Raw genomic sequence first — 20,802 nt, 5'->3', positions numbered from 1 at the left:
TGCGGAACACAAATACAAGGACATCTATGTTAAGAGTTTTCTTAATACGATATGTGAACAAAACATGTGTCCTGCAATTTTCTTCTTTTTTTTTAAAAAGTTGTTGTTCTCCAAAAATATGTTATAAGGGCCTTGATATTAATTGCAACTTCTATAAGTGTAAATGACAGCATCTGTATGGTCAGAATAGGTCTCATACATGTGTCAATTAAACAACTTAATATATTGGTACGCTTTATTTAACCGGATTGGAGGGGGGGGGGGGGGTATCATCTCTTGACTGGGGTCAACGCTATGCGTTGTGAATTTGTAGATTTCTGGTAATCTCTGGTAAAGAAGCCAGTCTATGGGGAATGTCTACATAAGGACATAATTGGCAAACAGGGTCTTGGTCTAGTGGTACCAGCACTTCTACTCATGTGGAACTTCTTGTAAGGTGTTTCCTGTTGTTGAGTGCACAACATGGGAAGAACCCGGCTTCCTCCTTGGATCACCCACTGTCAAACGTCAGGTGGTTAAAATCATTATTTCTAAATGTCTTGAACAGTTATTTTCATGACTCATTAGATGCTAGTATCCATAGTGCCTTGAGATACACGGTAACAGCATCTTACTTCACTCAAAAGGGAGACAAGTGCTTGCATCTTATCCTGTGTTTTGTAATCACATATTCACAGAATTCAATTTAAATTTTTGACTTTGATTCTTTGTAAAAGCAACTGACATGTAGGCATCCCATGAGTCTCAATAATCATGCACCAATGCGGCGCCTCCGCAGGTGTTTGACCAAAAGAAACACTTTCTTTTACTTTTGTAAGCACACGCACACAATATCGTTTCAGTTAGTTCTTTCAGACCAGTTCTTAATTTTTATTTCATTTAACCCCAAAATGATTTCACATCTAGATTTATGTGAACATTATTTTACAACCAGGCTAGAATAATCTTAGAGAAATATCTGCGATATACTAGCATCATGTCCAGGGGGTGGACTTGTACATCAAGCTGCCTCACGCTACACAAACAGGAGATAGGCTCCTGCCCTATGGGCCTCATGGCTACTTACTAGGCTAGAATAATCGAGGGAGGGATCTTGAGATGTACTGTCATACATGTGTGGGTGTGTGTGAGTGTGTGCGTGCATGAGTATACCTGTGTTTGTGTTTGTGATACAACTGTCCCTTAGTCATGGCTTTAAAGCTGTGATACAGCCTAATATGTGACCAACCGGAAGCAATAAGGGGATAAGTGGGATCGTTCCTGGCATCTTAATATGTGGTAACAAAGGAAGAATATATTAGTTACTGTGAACCTGGATACGTGTTGGCGACTTATTGTCATTCCCTGCCATGCAAAATGTACCGCCTTGAGGCAGATTAATCATTAAGCACACAAGGACACACGCGCACACACACACACACACACACACACACACACACACACACACACACACACACACACACACACACACACACACACACACACACACACACACACACACACACACACACACACACACACACACACACACAGACAGACAGACACGCTTGGTCAAATACTAACCCACTATTTCTCACTCTCTCCCTGTCACACACACACACACACACACACACGCAGGCATACAGGCACACACGCACACCTACACGCCCTTCCTTCCCCGGAGGTCTGTCAAGCAGGCGTTGTCTATAAAAGCTGCAGTCAACCCCAGTGGAGGTAGAGACACAGCATAGCACAATCTCCCACATCACACATCACACAGGCACCCGTGGAAACAGATCAGCTGTGAGCTCTCTCGTACACAGAACACTCTCCTGGGATATGAACACTCTCGTCCTTGCCTGTCTCCTGTGTTTTGGTAAGTCTGGAAATGTATGATGCTGTGTTTGTGTGTGTGTGTGTGTGTGTGTGTGTGTGTGTGTGTGTGTGTGTGTGTGTGTGTGTGTGTGTGTGTGTGTGTGTGTGTGTGTGTGTGTGTGTGTGTGGCAGGGATGAACCGGGCAAATACAGCGGTAGTAAAATGATAGGGCACCGGATGAAGGTGGAGGAAGAAGTTTTACCACAAGTAAGGGCATGTCAAACAAACAGACTATTGAGGCATTTCAAAGAAAAGATTGGTGGGTTTTCACCAACTAAATGTGTGCCAAATCTATTGTCACACATTTGACTGGATAATCAATATAGTAGCCTAGCTGTTACTGGTGGTTTCTACAATAACCACTTTAAATTGAGAGAGGGGTGAACATTCAGTGAGAATAGCCGATGTACAAGCTCACAACACGTTTTGTTGTGAGCTTGTACATCGGATATTTTCGGTGAAGAGATTTGGTGTAAGGCATAATACTAGCATATATAGAGGCCTGGGGGACAAATTCTACATCATCCTATATGTCTGAATTCTACAATTCTTCTTAACCTAGTTCTGTTGTTCGTAGTTTGGTTGTTCTGACCTGACCTGAATGTTTGATTTCTCAGTTAAAGTTCACACACATTTGACTTGAAAATAAAAGGCAGACAGTTACTGTTATACTGTCCTACAGCTGTAAGGGTTTGTAGGTCTGTACATCTGAATTACCGGTAATTGCCAGCAAATTCTTGCCTTGGGGCTTAGGCTATGGTCACACCTAATTTATGTGCCTTTTTGCAATGTTTTTTTAATGGGAACGAAGCGTTTTCACACAGAAAGCCACGCAATGGCAACAAAATGCTCTGTTCCCATTAAAAACCTTTGCAAAAGACACCCACATATACAGAATATGCAGAATCAATGTTAGGTGTGACCGTACCCTTACAGTCAAATTGACTAACTTTTTGGAATAAATCTGAACAGGGAATCCAACTACATTCAGCAGCTCAGGATTTTACTCCTTGATGAGGTCCTCGGGTCATGCTTCAGGTTTCAGTTTTTTGGTGATATTGTATGCATGCCATGGCCACGGACGGAGAAAGATTAGATTCCACAGACCTATACCATAGCAGTAAAACATGTATATGTACTATGTGTGATTTGTGGTTGGTTTTGTTTTTAGCTTTCAGCGCTGTAGGAGTCTTGGGATCTGAGGTCACATTCTCCAACGGACTGAGCCGTGTGATTGGAGGTCCGGCCTCCGGAGAGGGCCTCCAGAGTTCTCTGAGTGACGATGAGGAGCTGGAAGTGGACGACGACCTTTCAGGAGGAGCCGACATCTCCTCATCTCACGGTAAATATATAGCACCGAAGCAAACGCTTTTCCACTTCAACTTCAAACATATTTATTTGAATCTGCCATTCCTCCTGACACATATCTTTTTTATTCTGGGAGATCATAATGCACAAAAGTCGGAAACTAAACTAAACTAAAAGCTGAATTAAAACTATCCACCAAACAGTTTATGTATTTTGGCGGACTCGTCATTGTGGGCAGATTTCCAAATTATGTAAAAATATTTTTTTATGTAATACAAATTATGTAAAAAGAAAGAAAAAACGAAAATGAAAAATCATACTGTATAACATTGTGAAATCGACGTTTGAATTGAGAAGCTAAATTTACTGTTATGATCTGATACGTACTTTGTATCATTCATGAATGTACAGCACAGACTTCTAAGAGGACTTTGGAAACGTCTCAAAGTTACCCAACCCTAATTGCCACTGACAATTTCAACTCAAACAGCTCCACTCTCTCATGGGAGTTTGCTATTTCCCTATTCTGCCTTATTAATCGACTATATTCAGCATCTCTTTTGTCATGGAAGGAACCCAACATTAACATAATTATGTAAACCCTCCCAATAACCTCCTATAATAAAATCAATGTTGTCAAAATCCAAATCGAGTGGTGGTCCAGATTTAGCTGCGAACACCTCCACTAACCACGTCTCCTTTGACAGGGACACACCACAGAGGAGATGAGAAGATATCGAAGAAGAAGAAGAAAGGCAAGGGCAAGAGGAGGCACAAACTCGGGAGCCAAGCCACCACTGCCTTCAACACGGAGCACACATACTACACCGGTGGACACACCATCAGCGGCCACACCGCTGGCCTCACGTCGGTCCACAGTACCACCACAGAGGATCCTTGTGGCACCACCCATCTGAGCTACTGTATCCATGGCTTCTGTAAATACATGGAAGGCCTGCAGGAGCCAGTGTGTGTGTGAGTACGGGCCACAGCATGAGTCGTATTCAGTAGTGTTAATATTATCAGTGGATTTTATTTTCATTTATAGTAACTTTCGTTTTTCATAGAGTATGCTATTGTCCATTGCTTTTTCAACCTGAAAGTAGTACTGCACATTAACGCTTGAGCGGTACGTGTTTGGGTTCTCATGCGGGAGACCCAACATTGCTGCTCGACCGGGATCTTAGTTAGTTATGGGGTGCAGGTCAGAGGGGTGGGTTAATATACTGTAGCAGAGTAGCACTGCCTGAAGTACAGAAGCCTAATATCTCCCTTGACCAGGGGAGAAATCTACTTTGTATGAGTGGTAGTGTTTGTTTTCAGATTGACCCTTCCTTCGTGATAAATATACATATATAAGTAATTAACTATGGTCAACGTATTATATCTTATATCTACCTGTTTCCACTCCAGCTGCATGAAGGGTTATGACGGCGAGCGCTGTGGGATCCAGCTGTTGGAGACGAAGAACGACGAAGAGGAAGGAGGCGGATCCGAGGTGGTGCAGACAATCCTGGTGGTCATTGCTGTAGTTCTGTCCATTATCAGCTGCACTGCCATCCTACTCATGACATGTGCACAGTGAGTTAACACGCACGCACGCACAAAACCAAACCAAACCAAAACCAAAACTCCAAAAGTAGCCGTAGCCCATGCTCCACTGTGGGTTCCCCATTCTCTTTGGCAAGTTTCAGAGCACATGGTGGTATGCTGAGACCAGACTAAGAGCTTGGCTTGGTATAAAGAATTACCTACCGTTTATTTAGGTCTATTTTTGGTCGAAACAGACAATTGCAACTTTGAGGTGACTACTCGTGTGCCAGGTGCATAGATTGTTCACCTATTTTCACCAAACGTTTCGCCTATTTGCGTCTACACTACAGTATATAACGTGCCCAGAACTGGGATGACAGGGTTCATGACGGTGATACCCTCCACTCCCCCCAACACACGCTCCACATGAAAAGCCAACATCCTGCCCTCAAACACTTCTTCGCATCCGGACACACATCCTAAAGCATATAACACACCCAAACACACCCTGTACTCGACGATTGCTCACTGACCTCACTGGGAAGAGTTAATGAACTGTTAAAGCTTTACATTTCCCAGTGGTTGACCGAACATTCAGTACTTTGATGTGCTTAACAGTACACAAATACTTCTTTAACACAAATACCTCAAATATATCTCATCGGAATGATCAATCTCTGATCAATGTTTCTTTTGCCCTGCTGATGTTGTTATTAGTGGCTTAGAAAACTCAGTAGGTTTAATTTAAATGTAAAATAATAATACACACATACTAGTCTAGTATTTGTGTATTTTATCATGTTTACTTAAATGTTACCTTTATAACCACAGTCTGTATTCTATGTTAACTGGAAAGGGCTTAATGTAGATACAGGTCATATTCTCAATTCTAAATCAATCAGTAACCGTCCACATTGCATCATAAGTAATGTCTGAATGCTGAACAAAGTCAATAGTCCAGATGGAAGCAAATATAATCAAGAGATATGGAATGATCAGTAAGAAAATCTGGGGCTTGCACAGTGTAAGTATTGTTTCAAGGTATTGCAACAGTGAAACAGCTTGTAGTATTTGTACTTTCAGTCACACAATTTATGAAATATAGGGAAAAGAATAATATATATATCACACACACACACACACACACACACACACACACACACACACACACACACACACACACACACACACACACACACACACACACACACACACACACACACACACACACACACACACACACACACACACCATCTGCAAACATGATCATCATACATGTTCATTTGAATGATGGTTCTTGTCTCTGCTTTTAGTTACAGGACACATAAGAACTTCATGGCAGCCTACCTGGGAACAGGAACGGAAGAGGAGAAGCTCCAGAAAGCCGTCAATGATGTCATGGTGTGAACGGTGCGTGTCATACAGTAGTTACGCTCTTTAGCCTATTTAAACTGTACAAAGACTGCACACGCACAGGATGCTGTTAGACGGCTGGGTAAAAATAGACTGGTAATCTGTTTTTAAACGCTGTACATGATGAAACAATTCAAATTAGGTCATTACAATCTCCTACAAATAGGTGTTGGTGTCAGTCACTAGACATGAGTGTGATGCCAGCCAGACAGGAGCGGGGGGGAAGGTGGTCACTAGAGTAAAAGCGCACGTTGTGTTTTTGTTTGAATGGAATGGATTGCGCCACATGAAGAGGAAGTCCCTTCAAGATGGATTAGACTGAATTAGTCTCATCTACACCATGCTTGTGCACACTGAACATTCAGGGTGATTCACCCATGTCATGTATCTACGGACATTTAATGCTGCACAATAACAGCTCTTAAATACTAACTAACTGTACACGTGTGCACCCTCAGGCACCCAATTATTCCACTTATAGTAAGGAGCTGAACATACAGTATGTGGTCAGGCCTCACACTCTCTCTTGCACACACACACGCACACGCACACACACGCACACACGCACACACACACACACACACACACACACACACACACACACACACACACACACACACGCGCGCACACACAAACAGGCATACACACAAACAGGCGTACGCTCAGACATCACGTGTATACACTCCAGTCAATGTAGCCCACAGACACAAACCTATAGCCTTAAGGCTTAAGCAAAAAAACAATGTGGCTACTCAACATTCTCTTCATAGCATACCTGTCACTAAATTATAGGTTCCGCCCTTAAGAAGGCCTGTCTGGTTACCCACGTAAATATTACAACACTTGAATGTGAACAAAATATAGACAATATTTCATCATTGTGAGTAATTTACTCAAAACCCACTGGATGGCTATAAAACAATTAAGGCCTGAATGAAGGCAGCACTTTAGTCAACAATATTGGCTGGATTTCAGGATTTCTTCAAAATCTCTGTGATAAATTTAAGTAAAGTAAGTCCTCTAAAGCTCTAAGTACTTTAATTGTTACTTTTACTTTTGCAAGTATCTTGGGGTCAGCCTTATTCAGCTCTGTTACCTGAGCATAGTATGTTTTTCACTCCATTCAATCACGAAGCAAATTTTTCCTTTACCTTTGCTTCTTACCAGAAGCTTATTGCGATAATCAATCCATGGAGACCTCCATGATATTTTTGTTTTATGGTAGGTCCATAGCAACACCAAGGCACCTATAAACAAAGTGCTTATGACCTATATAATACTTTTATATGATGTGACTGTATGTTTCCTTGTGCTTATTTAGCACGCAATTCTGTAAAACATTAACCATTGTAAAGTTAATTTTTCTACGAAAATTGCATATCTACAGTACAAGTTCACAACTGCGACACATTTCACATTACTTGTGAAAAACTGTGGCTTAAATAACCACTTGAACCCCAACATGCCTATTCTGGGGGGAACATTTGAAAAAAAAATTGCAGATCTACAAAGTCAATGCGTTGTGTTGTGTTGGGAGTGGGACGAGTTGTGAGCTTGTAGATCGGCTATTTAGGGCAAAGAAATTTGGTGTTGACAAAAGAAAAGCGGCCCAAATACAGTTGTAACTCAGGTTCGAATAGGGGGTTTAAGTGCTTAAATGACACGCTTCCCTGTCTCTCCTCACCCAGGCCTAAAGATGGGATGAAGTCCAGCCCTGCAAGAAGAATGACCAGCCCACTCGCCACTGCTCTAGACGCTGTGCAGAAACGCAGCCCAGAACTCGCGTAGAATGTAATTTATTTGAGTGCCATATTATTTATTGCTGAGTAATTTGTGTATGATATAGTGTATGTACTGTATGCATGTCGGACAATTGTTATGTTTGAAGATTTCAGTGGAGACGTTGAGCGTCTCCACTGATGTACCATAGTATGGCTAGGTTTTATTTATTTCACTGCTGTTGTCTTTATAGGTCAGAGTTTTACTCTCATTATGTCACGCTGGTAGAGGTGGACGATGGAATTTGATCACCATTAAAGTCTCTCAGTGTTAGATAAAGCATGTGATTGTCGTCGGTGTCTTTTGTACTTTTTTTATGTGTGTGTGTGTGTGTGTGTGTGTGTGTGTGTGTGTGTGTGTGTGTGTGTGTGTGTGTGTGCGTGCGTGTGTGTGTTTGCGCATGTGTGTGTGTTTGTGTGTCATGCTGCCACTGCATGGGTTATGTGTTTACATTCTTTTCTGTAGACGCATCTCATACCACTGTTGGATGCTCGTACAAACACAGCAGCATTGTGGCCAAACACAGATGTAAAATGCAAAGTACACTGTGCAATCCTGAGCATTACCCTAACCCTGAGTGAGACAGTCGAAATTCAAACGAATCAACGCTTCCTTATGTAGAGTTAAATGAGTACTCTGACTTTTACTGTGTAGAGGCCAAGAATAACTTTACAGTGAGATAACTTCACAGAACTCTTGGTGACATATAAGAAACGTAACACATTGACACAATATGAAGCTCTTTAGACACCAAATGGTGTATCTATCGCACATCCCAAATTGAAGACGTAAACATCGAAACATGCTATTGGTGTATGTGTAAGCCGGTGTAAATGTATAGATGTGTTTGATTTATTGTAATGTTTGTGCTTTTGCTGTGTTTATACTTGTTTGAAATGATTTTCTTTCATTTGCTATGAGTTTGATAAGTGAGATTATTGTCCAGTGATTTTGCTTATTTGTATAACTTTGGTTTCATGTGTTTTTATAACTTATTTTTCCACTGACTGACATTAAACCCTGGCTGATACCAATCAAGGACCTGCAGCTTCAAGGACCTACACCTGGGTTGGGTGTGGTCCACCAGGAGCCCTATATAAGACAGAGGAGAGTGTTTGGAGAAAAAGGTTGGAGTGTGTTTGAGCTGAGCAGACCATGGGCGCGTTCGGAAATAGCGCACTGAGCACACTGTGCAATGCAAACTAATAGGCGAGTGCGCTCCGGTGCGGTATTTCCGAACGCGCCCCATATAAGCTCCCATGGGCTGGGGCCAGACAGGGGGGTTGGGACACTCCAGCTGGGGGCCAGTGGTAGCCGTGAGCAGGTTGACATTCGATGGGCTGTAACTGCCGAGAGAGCCAGGCCTTCAACAAGCTCTGCAAGCCCCACGACCCCCGGCTGCTGTGTACCCGGCCCGGCCAGGCCCGTGGGGGGGGGTCAGAGGCATGAGAGAGACGACACGACACAGAGCAGTAGAGAGGTTTGGGGAGGGGAGCTGGATGTGCAAAGAACAAGTAATGAACTGACGGAGAGCAGGGGAGTTGGTTGTAGGGAAGGCGGTGGCACTACGCACTTTATAGTAAGAAGCTCTGGATGGAGGATTCGTTGTGAGGAGCCAGAGGTGACCGTTCCAGTTCGACCAGAGGTGAGGCGGCGCTGCGGCAGAGAGGTTTGCGATACTGCAAGCCAAAGACAGATGGGCCCAGGTGAAATCCAGGTGAAATCCTGTAAGGAATACTGGACAACTCACCCCGTGACCACAAGAGGCGTAGAAGATTATACCCCTTCCCTGACTGTCTGCACAACCTCCCCTTTGCTGTATTGCACATTGCTCCTTTGCACATTGCTATCCGGACATTTTAATTGTGATTGATTGTTTCGTTTTGTTGTTTTGGTCAAGATTTTAGTTTAGTTAGTTATAGTATTCGTTATGGTTTTAGGCTTAGGGCGTTTTTAAGTAGCATTGTATTTTCTATTGGCCATTTTAGCGTGCCCCCCCTGTATAAGGCAATAAAATTACTTTTGTAATCCCCCACCTTAATCATGTTTCAGTATTCAGTCTTTCCATGGTTTTCCTTAATTTATTGCTCTTTTTAACTGGTTTTAATATCGAACCGGAGTGTCCTTTTATTGTTGAATTTAAGAGTCTGAGTTCCCTTGACTCTTTTAATCCAAGGTTGGCGTAGTTGGCTACAATTTTAAATGAGTCTCACAGTACAATGCACTTTAATTAGTACACCTTAAATATACACTGTGTTTCTTGTGACTTAAACGGCCACACGTCACACATGCAACTTTTTTTTTTACTTTATCTGCAAAGATTTCCATTGCGGCAACTGAGTGCCGTTTGTAGACATAAGGTTGGTGAGGGGTGCGTCAAAATATATAGATTTGAACTGGAAACACATGAAGGAGACATATCATGTATTTCTGGTTCATAGGAAAGATACGGGGAAATGAACTGGAACAGGATACGGATATGGCACTTCCCAAACATGGGTACAGAGGCTTTCAAATGGAATAATGATTCGTTCATATTTAGTGTTACAGTTACACCATACATTATCGGGAAAGATATCTCATGATTATTGCTAACATTAGGAGGACTGTCTAGATACAGTAAATGCAATAAAACAAAACATGACATTATAATCTCTCAGTTCTTATCTTCTGTCTGCTGTGCTGTATATGTAAACACAGACAGCTAGTGTAGTTATGTGTTGCCATGGTGCTGAAGTGTTTTGAATGGAGGAGTGACATCCTACCTAGTCTGTATGAATGGGTAATACTAATACAAATACAAATAGAGAGGTATTTGAACTGGGAGAAAGGTGGATTCTCTCTCTCTCTCTCTTTCTCACACACACACACACACACACACACACACACACACACACACACACACACACACACACACACACACACACACACACACACACACACACACACACACACACACACACACACACACACACACACACACACACACACACACACACACACACACACACACACACACACACACACTCACGCGCACTCACGCGCACGCGCACCTACTCATAATTAGAAAGCTCATGCCAACAGTGTGGAATAGAACACATCAAAGGCACAGAGGAATGCAAGCAAACAAATATTACCTCCATGATATCACTGCATAGTTCTACACAAAAGATCCAGTTGCATACGTGCTTGTGGTTCACATGAAAGTGGCTTTATATTCGCCTGATAAATTCTAACTTAACAAATGAAAATAATTCAAAGAAAATGGTCGGCCTAGGATAATGTGACGGACTCCTTAAAAATAGCTTATTTTAGACTTATTTAGACTTGATTTACATAAAGGCATAATCACACATTTTTTATTGAACTATTTTGAATGTACAGTAGATGACCTGAGTGGCAAACAGCCTGGAATAGTGATGTGCCACATAATTTGTTCTTCAAAAATAACTCTATTCTAACGAGCCACTACTACTAAAAAGTTGAACTGCAGCATTATCCATTATAATTAAACTTGACACATACTGTAAAGACAATACAATTCTAGATTACCGGTACGGTAGCTTTCTATCTTTGCCAATCCTATATCCTACCTCCACAGACCTCAAAGTCTACCAGTTGACTCTACTTGTGAGACCACTAGTGCGCTGGCACAGACTCACTCAGGGAAAATCTATTCTGCATTCAGAAAATGCAGGACCATATCAGTTTAAACATAGTCCCAGCTTTGGCTATATTATAAATTAACATAGACAGTTTGTACATTCATTGCTTAATATTATTCTGTATGGTCTTCTCTAAGTCACCTTGCTACTGCCATTCCACTTAGATTGTTAGGCTATTTGTTTGTAAAAAATATTTTTGTTAAAATAGCATACATTACTATTTAGTTCTGATCTGTTAATATCTATAATCATTTGCCCTGATTTTACAACAGCTTTGAACTCAAAGCGTTGGCATTGGTGTGACAGATATCTTCAAGTATCACATTTAGCTCACTAGCAAGTGAGATGGCTGCACCATGAAGAAGGTGTGTTCAGTATTGGTACATGTGCATGTATCTCGTAAATAAAGCTGATACTCATTTTAACCTTTAAGCTATTATGATACAGCTATTTTTAGTTCTTCAATAAACATTGCTGCAATTGTTGGTAGGTCGACGTATGAGTGTGGTTAAAGGAGTGTGGTGTTATGTGGCTAGTGAATGTCAATGTGGAAAAGGCGAGGCAGCTTAGATCAGCCCATCAGCCATCAAACACATACGTACAGTAGGTGATGCAGTCAAGGTAAACATTAAAGCTGCTATAAGCAATAATATGTCAAAATTGTAATGACCTTTTTATTTTTTATTTTTTTGGTATTCAGGCAGCCAGCAATGGGTAGAACGCTCCCAAACATAATTGTCTCTGTGACACATCTAGGGCACATCTAGGCCGCAATCTGCATTCAAAGATTTTCCTAGAAGCTTTGTCATTGGTCGATTTGCCTGTCTGCTTCCTGATTGGTTAGTCACTGCGACCAAGTTTATTTTTGATGACAAATGACAAAGCTTCTAGGAACATCTTTGAATGCAGATACCCCTAGATGTGTCACAGAGACTAAATTCTTTGTGGGAGCGTTCTACCCATTGCTGGCTGTCTGGATACCACACAAATAAAAAAATAAAAAAGTCATTCATATTTTGACATATTGCTTATAGCAGCTTTAACAATAGCTTGACCCTCAATACACTTAGTTGACAGCTCCATCACAAAGATGCTTCCCAAGACATACTGTAGGCCTACCAACCACAGTTTTTCAGGCAGGATGCCGCATTTGCGGCTCAGCCAATCCCACAAAACTATTCCACAGCAAGCCAATTAATCATTAGCAGACCACTTTATCAAGCATTTCTTTCCGCAGCTGATGTAGATCAGTGTTGTCGGCTCTGCTGTCACGCTGCAATGTGTCCACAGACTCCACGTAGCCGGTGTGCCACCTTCTCCTCCTAGCTATGTGCCTATAGGGTTGGCTCCCACAGCATCAGAGTGAGCTCACCATCAGTTCTTGGTGTCTGACACACAATAGCCTATACCAAGCGTTCAGGTACTATGTATAAATATGTTTTAAATAAGTTAGGAGAGTACCGTTTGTAGCAAAAGATTGTGAATATCTAAGACCCACAAAGAAGAAAACCCTTTACCTGTACTTTTTGTGGTAAAAGCGCTTTAAAACTTAATTTATTTTCCCCCTTGATCTCCTTACCTTATCTTCTTCTTCCCTTTCTTTGTTTTTCTTGGAAATCACAGAATGCACACAATGCACAAAACCAAATTTCACACAGTTTTACCTGTTAAACTGTGATGTTAGTCAAACTCATGACTCATGTACAATAAAGCTGTTTGGTGCCTCACAATCCAGGAAGATTTTCTTTATTGGTAAATTATACCACAATATATTTATTTAACCATGTAATACGTGGAATGTAAAACTGTGTTTTCAGAATAACTTACATGCCAACACTGCTCATGCTCAATTTTGTTCTTTAAAAAAGAAAATATATCATCACATGCACTTACAGCTGTTGCAGTGGCTCACAGTAAAGTTCTATTTATTTAGACCTTTCTATCTCTGAGAGTGTACAAATGTAACCTAATTATGGGTCAATTTGTTTATATTTACAAAATAAAATGAATACTGTGAATTTTACTCTCAACATTGCAGAATAGAGGGTATGCGCATGCATAAAGTGAGTCGCAAAGTGAGTTTAACGACGTTTAATGCAATCAGATATGACTTTTCTGTTTGGATGTACAGGCTGTCAAGGCCAGAAAGTAGTTTTTTACCACTCAGTAGGCGTTCCCGCATAACTTCTGGGTATGTCACGCACATACCCTCTAGTGAAATTCTTAACTGCTCGAGTCTTATTTTTTTATAGTTTTTTTGATCCAGTTGATGTGTTTTTTTGAAAGAAAGGAATACACTCCTGGTTTGTTCTTCTGACCACATTTTGGGAGGCCAAAAGAGGTAACTGCTACTAACACACCATTGCACTGCAGCGGACCACCAGAATCACCCTATAGGGAAGAAGACGGCGCAATTATTAAATAACATCCAAACGTTAAATAATTGGTGCTGAGCAGAGTAGTGCCAGACCAGTAATAAGTAAAATTCAAATTCACCTTGACTTAATTTAACTAACTAAAATAAATAATAATTAAAAATCAATAATAATAATTCTCAGTGATATATACCTCACATGTGTCGCCACTGGTTTTATCAACGGAACCAGCACATATCATGTTGTGCGTGATGATAGGTTTAGAGTTGTAATATGCGTTACACTTCACTCTGTCAATGACAGTCACATTGGCAGACATCAAAACATCAGACATCTTGGATTGTTTCTTTGTCCATCCGATTGTCCTCCCCCATCCAGCCACCAGACAGGTGGAGCCCGCTGAAGGGTCCGGGGCAGCTTTTTTAGGTACTGCTAGATATTTGACTGTCTTCGTCTTCTTTACCAGTTTATCAAGCTGAAAAAGAAAAATACTTGGAATTCTGGATTCTTTACTGCATGAACATAACTTATACGTCTTAATAGGGGACACATTTTTGTCCAGAGACCTTCATCAGGTTATCATTGTATCACTGTATGGGGCCGAGACATGGACACACAGGACAAGGGCCCTGGATGGAGTCAGTCTGCACAAGAATGTACTAACTAGGTGTCACATGGACGGACCACACCAGAAATGTGAACCTCTGTCTACTCTACAGGGACCTACAGTATACCAGGGGTCGGGTCACAGACAGAGAAAGAGAAAGAGAAAGAGAGAGAGAGAGAGAGAGAGAGAGAGAATGAGGCTACATGCAGAGAGAGAGAGAGAAGGATGAGGCTACATGCTTGGCAGGACTTAAGAAAAGGCCTACATTGACAGAGGTGTTGACACAAGCCAGCGTCATAACCAACCAGAGAGAGAGCAAGAGCAAGAAAAGAAAGAAAGAAAGAAATAATTATGGCCACGGCGGGCCATGAGGAATTGACCAGTACATAGAGATAAGTTTTGCCGTCAAGCCAGTCATTAAACAATTGCCGTCACAACACACAATCTTCAACACACCCACAACACAGCAGCCGCACACTTGGTAACACTAACTACCTATCTACTAACTGTAGTGTAGATGAACATCAGTCTTCATTTTTAAATGATGGCTGTCGTCATGTGAAAGCCCAAAACCTCTAGCTTGAACTTAAAAGGCTAATTGAAGTGGCCAAGATCCACATGATAATACTATTCTCTGTTACAACAACTCAGTTTGTTCAGTGGCAAACACAACACAACACAGACTGCAGCATCCACCCAATCCCAGAGCAGACACAACACAAACTGCAGCATCCACCCAATCCCAGAGCAGCCACAACACAGACTGCAGCGTCCAATCCCAGAGCAGAAACACAACACAACACAGACTGCAGCATCCAATCCCAGAGACACAAACAGTCACTGACTGAACATGTTGCATTAATTGCCACCCAATCATTGCGTCCTAAAATGACAGCAACAGCTTGAAGTGTACACACAGCTTAATTTGCTTACAACACAAGCAGCAGCAGCAGCAGCAAAGATGGGGAAAAGGGTTCGTACCTTGAGCTGTCTTCTACTTCAGTTGTAGAAGAAGGGATGGCGGCCAGCAGGGTCAAAGTTTGGAACCCACCAATGGATAGAGAGAGATAGAGCAGTCCTCTTTTAGTTCGTCCTCAGATGAGCCCTCCAGCGGGGTCTCCAGTCCTCTCCATCCTCCATACATCCCGACTGTGGCGACTGTGGCTCAGGAGGTAGAGCAGGTCCTTGGGCAAAATTGCTCCCGATGTGCAGGTTGGTACCTTGCATGGCTTCCGCCGCAATCAGTGTATGAATGTGTGTGTGTGTGTGTGTGTGTGTGTGTGAATGTAATGCATATGTAAAGCGCCTTGGATAAAGGCGCTATATAAATGGCACCGTTTACCATTTAATCCCAGTGTCAATGGCACCGACCAGCCTCATTCTCCTCCTCCTGGAGGCCATCTTCTCTCACCCACCCTCGGTATCACTCCATACAGATGCATGTTGGTAACATGTTCATCCTGGTTGATGTTTAGCACTGCACGTAGCATTCTGGTGTAGCACAGTGGGGCCAGGGACGGTAGAGCAGGCTTCAGGGTCCAGCATTCACAGCTATATAGGAGAGTGGACATCATGAATGGTAAATGGTGCATTTATATAGTGCCTTTATCCAAGGTGCCTTACATAGATTGTGCATTACATTCACCCATTCACACATACATTCATACACAGATGGCGGCGGAAACCATGCAAGGCACCAACCTGCACATCAGGAGCCATTAGGGGTTCATAAATCATAAATAATAACTTAAATTTATATAGCACCTTAAAAAAACAAGGACACTTTACATCAACAAAAACATGCTATTTTGTTCATGAATAATAGTATTATTTTTTACATTTTACATTGTATGGTTTTATTACTGTAAATTGTTTGACATTGACTTATAATAATAATTATAGTTGAATCTACTTGTTCAGTTATTGCTATTTTAGTATTTAAAAAGAAACATTTGCACATAGCTTGTAGAAATGCCTATTCTTTCTCATACTTTAGTGTGACAGTCTTGTATGAAGAAGTATAGGGCATTAAGCCATTTTGGGGCGGGAACCCCTTTTGGTGTTTTAAACATTATGTTATACTTTAGCTATTGAAAAATAGCAGATCTACAAGCTCATAGCGTGCTATGAACTTGTAGGTCTGCTATTTTTGAAAAAATAGTGAAAATTTGCCTCAAATCTTTGAATATATATTCTTTCAGAGTTTCAGTTCAAATCTTTGCTTCTAGGGAACAACATATTTTCAATGGGGGTCGGTGGCATATTACATATCATTTTTGGGGTCCTTGACATGAAATATTGAGAACCACTGATATAGAAACATGAGGTTTTTCAGATTTCTTTTTTGTTTTCAGGCCTAAATGGGGGATATGATATTTCTGCCTAACGGCAAACAAACACAATATTATTCACTTCATTGTAAATATAATTAGTGACATGACATTACACACAAACAAACAATTCACCTCTATTAACCATGAATAATTAACTGTAGGTAGTAGCTAGGTAAGCTAACGCACCTGGTCTCTTGGGGTTGGGGAATGGACTCCCTTTTTTCCAAGGACGATAATTAAACTTCTCCTCCTGCTGTCACCGTCATGTCTCTGGGGCAGTTTCCACTCCCTGACAACACTGACAACTCTCCTCATCTTCCATGAGGTGGAAGTTGGTACGTTTTAACTTGTTTATTTCACAGTTTTACTAACAAACACGAAGGAGTTTGAGTCAGACAAACACTCGTCAGTTTAGACACAGTGTGTGTGTGGGGGGGGGGGGGGGGGGGGGGGGGGGCGGGAAAACCAAAGCCCTTTAAAGAGCCCGCGCGTGAAGCCTGCTTAGGGAGTGTCTGCCTCACAAAATAGAGTGAGCGTCTGCCTTATTACGTTTTTAACTAAAAACTATGCTTCTGGGCCGGGGGTCCCTGGAACAACATATTTTCAGATGGGGGTCGGTGGCCAATTAATTACATATAATATTTGGGGTTCCTTGACATGAAAATGTTTGAGAACCACTGACATAGAAACATAGGGTTTTTCAGAAAACTGTCATGATTTAGAAGACATTTTGAGGAATCGTTCTCACGTCTAAATGGGTTAAAGGTAAATCTGTATGTATGCAACTCCCAGCCAGCAGAACCCCCAGTAAATATGATTAAGCTATATGGTCATGTAAACCCACTGGAGACTGTGACGTGTCTTAGTGTCTAAGATGAAGCTTTAACCTCCTGAAGATGACTCATATACATAGTTTCATATTTTAAGGGAATGGGGGACCTGGTTTCTGTGGCTTGCTTTTTCTTTCAGTGGAAATGGGTGGTCTTCCAGTAGCCCTGCATGGTCCAGGGCTAGTCTTCCAGTAAATGTTAAATATATTTATAATTAAGGTAATTAATAATGCTAATAAGAAAGGACTGTATATTTTAACTTCGATAGCAAAGCAGAAAACCCTGAAAGTAAAAATACTTCTGAAAATAATCAGAGTACAAAAAAGTAGACTCTGTACCCAAAACCCAGGCAGAGAGCCTTAAACAAAAATGGTTATTATTGCAGGGCACATGTAAACTCCATCCTACAAACAACAAATCTACAAACAAGTCAAAAAATGCCCATCAGTAAACACGTCAAGTTGTTGCAGGCAGCAAGCCTTCCATTGTGATTTGCATACCAGTTCCACTGAGTGACATAAACTGGCCCACATTTGCACAGAGAGAGCAGCTCTCGAGTCACCACTATTACAGCCCCCACCTGTGAGCATTCATCTCACATTCATCAAGGCACCGGAATGATTATAGACAGAATGAATTTGTCATATATAGTTAACCTTTCCTGTAGATGGGGGATGGTGGGGGTTCCTGTCATGACCACATGCAATTCAAGTAATCTGTGTTAAGACCATGAGAAGTGTAACCACATACAGTACGTAGCCTACTGTAACAGAGAAGACTTACTATGCTTGCAAATTAAATGTAACCTTTTTCAATCAGTCATATAAAATAAAGAACAATATGAGAAATGGTCACAGAATTATCACATTGTTTATTCTAATATTTACAGAAAGTTCAACACCCATATTTTACTTTCTCTAATAACAACCTAAAACATGAGCCTTGGTTGAAAAAAAACTAAAGTTGTCCTTTAATAAACACAAATTCATTATTGTATTTGCACTTTACAATTATGAGGTGCATGGCACTATTATTTAAACTTCACCACCACCAGCTAGCCACCACGACAATATCATTGTTGCAATTTGTACTGTATTAAATATACAGTACACATTGCAATAATGATATTGATATTGTTGTGGTGACAAATGTTGTGTCTTTAATGTTCAGATTAATTTAATATGAAGGACCCCAGTTACCCTAATGGAAACAAGCCATAGTGTTTTCTTGGGTTATAAAATCCTCTTAGCAGACCTTGTATTGAACTGTAGGCTACGTTCCTGTGCTTTTTTCTGCAAACTGTTTATAAAGTAATCAATGTATGGAGGTATATATGCACCTAAAGGCTGGGCTCTCAACAGTTGTGCGATTAATTTAGAGCCAAATCAAAAGCAGTTGAGTTGCTTATAAGTTGTAAAAATAAGTGCAGATAAATTGATTTATATTTAATTCATGGCTCTATAGTTGATTGTTTTTAGATGTTTCCTCAATGTGGACGTGCAACTGGTGCAAGTTGCAACGACCTTTGCAGGAAACTATGGCATCGCATTTATTGCACTTTGCATGCTCAGCCTCAGAGTCATTTCCCTCTCTGTTAACACTCGCTCCATGGCGGTGTGCCTTCCACACTTCCGGCGTGCTTCCTCCCCCAGTGTAAATTCTTCTGCCCCTCCCTCCTTCAACACACATCGCTCCAACGAACTGCAGCGACCAATGATGCATCTATTTTTTAACATTTTCTTAGCCAAATTAGGCCCTATGTTCCCTCAACCCTCTGTGCCCTCATCCCAAACTAGACCATTCAACTTAATTAAGTTAATCAGTTGTTCCTTGCCCGTGACCATTTCTGGCCAAGTCTTTTTTTTCCCCTTTTTGAGCGGTACCTCTGCTTCATTAGGCTACACAGCTATGTGTGTCCCTAAAGTATGTATGTGTACGCGTCCCTGTACGCGTCCCAGCACGGATGCGTGTCTGAGCACGGAAGGCTGCAACACGATAACTTGACCGTTTCGGACGTGGGAAGGGTCGCCGGAACAGGGCCGGCCCTCTTGGCACATTCCTGGGGATCTGGATGTTCCATAGTTGCATGCACTGCTCAGTTCACACAGGTGTGATTTTTTTTCTTTTTTTTTGCTGTGTTATTCACCTTTTTGTGATTTTGACATATTTGCCTTATACAATTTAATCTGTTCTTCACAAACTCACACAAAGATGTTTTTATAGGCCCAGGCCGTAGCGTAACGGTCTGGGCACCAGACTGGTGATACAGTCGCAGTGTGCCGCGGGTTCGACTCCCGGACCGACACGGCCTTTACTGCATGTCATCCCCCCATCTCTCTCCCGTTTCCTGTCAGCCTACTGTCTGTCCCTTCAAAAATCAAGCCGCAAAAAAAAAAAATCTTAAAAAAAAAAAAAAAATGTTTTTATATAGATGTTATTATACCATGCAAGATGCACTCATCTCACTCAAACTCATCCTGTACGCCAGTAAAAACCAAATTTATGCTATTCTCAAAAGCCAAAAACATAGACTTCAACTCCTTGCACATTCATACTATCAATGGATCGACAGAGTCACTGAATATAAATATCGGGGTATTTGGCTCTATGAAAAACTAACCTTTAAATATCATATTATTGACCTTATCACCAAGTTAAGACAGATTCTTTTTTCCTTTACAGGAATAAAGCTAACTTCCCAATGATCTGTAGGAAAAGGGTTGTTGAAGCTGTCTTTATGTCAGTTCTGTACTACGGTGATGCAATTTATAGAAATGCTGCCCTACCACTCTTCTACCCCTAGATACAGTTTATCACTCAGCACTTACGTATAGGTTTATCACTGGTGAAAGCTACAGGACTCACCATTGTACCCTCTATGACAGGGTAGGTTGGTCTTCCCTCTCTGAGAGGAGAACCAGGCACTGGCACCAGTTTATTTTTAAAGCTATTGATGGGAAGTTACGACCCTACATAACGTTGCTGCTAAACTGGAAAATAAATACTCGTCAGACCCGTTCAAGTGAATGGCTTACACTAGAGGTCCCATCTGTGCAGTCTGAACTCAACTGGGAAAATCGAATTTCTGCTTCGATGCCCCTATA

General features: G+C 41.4%; 2 protein-coding genes across 2 annotated transcripts; one reads left to right on the top strand and one right to left on the bottom strand.

Moving 5' to 3' along the window:
* Positions 1-1,750: 1,750 nt before the first annotated feature.
* Positions 1,751-8,116, top strand: areg (amphiregulin). Its single transcript, XM_083783693.1, has 6 exons — positions 1,751-1,855; positions 3,027-3,197; positions 3,871-4,138; positions 4,577-4,744; positions 6,010-6,106; positions 7,798-8,116. Exons 1-5 carry the CDS (start codon positions 1,819-1,821, stop codon positions 6,101-6,103), a joined length of 738 nt encoding a protein of 245 aa, XP_083639819.1. The 5' UTR covers positions 1,751-1,818; the 3' UTR covers positions 6,104-6,106; positions 7,798-8,116.
* A 5,675-nt stretch (positions 8,117-13,791) lies between these two features.
* Positions 13,792-15,679, bottom strand: LOC310871739 (granzyme A-like; the record flags this gene model as incomplete). The annotated part of the gene is made up of 3 exons (XM_083783377.1): positions 13,792-13,944; positions 14,122-14,403; positions 15,587-15,679. The coding sequence occupies 3 exons, from the start codon at positions 15,677-15,679 to the stop codon at positions 13,792-13,794; spliced, it is 528 nt and encodes a 175-aa protein (XP_083639503.1).
* Between the last annotated feature and the right edge of the window lie 5,123 nt (positions 15,680-20,802).

This window comes from Protomyctophum parallelum, assembly GCF_964188405.1.
Source record: "Protomyctophum parallelum genome assembly, chromosome: 15".
Classification (NCBI taxonomy): Eukaryota; Metazoa; Chordata; class Actinopteri; order Myctophiformes; family Myctophidae; genus Protomyctophum; species Protomyctophum parallelum.
Note: the sequence above shows the minus strand (reverse complement) of the source record. Positions and strands in the feature narration are given on the sequence as shown.

What these genes read in the sequence shown, in the direction of transcription:
- areg (XM_083783693.1), top strand. Translation starts at nt 1,819, where the DNA reads ATGAACACTCTCGTCCTTGCCTGTCTCCTGTGTTTTG. An exon ending in CGACATCTCCTCATCTCACG is followed by an intron (nt 3,198 to 3,870) that starts GTAAATATATAG and finishes CTCCTTTGACAG; the next exon opens with GGACACACCACAGAGGAGAT. An exon ending in CTGCAGGAGCCAGTGTGTGT is followed by an intron (nt 4,139 to 4,576) that starts GTGAGTACGGGC and finishes TTTCCACTCCAG; the next exon opens with CTGCATGAAGGGTTATGACG.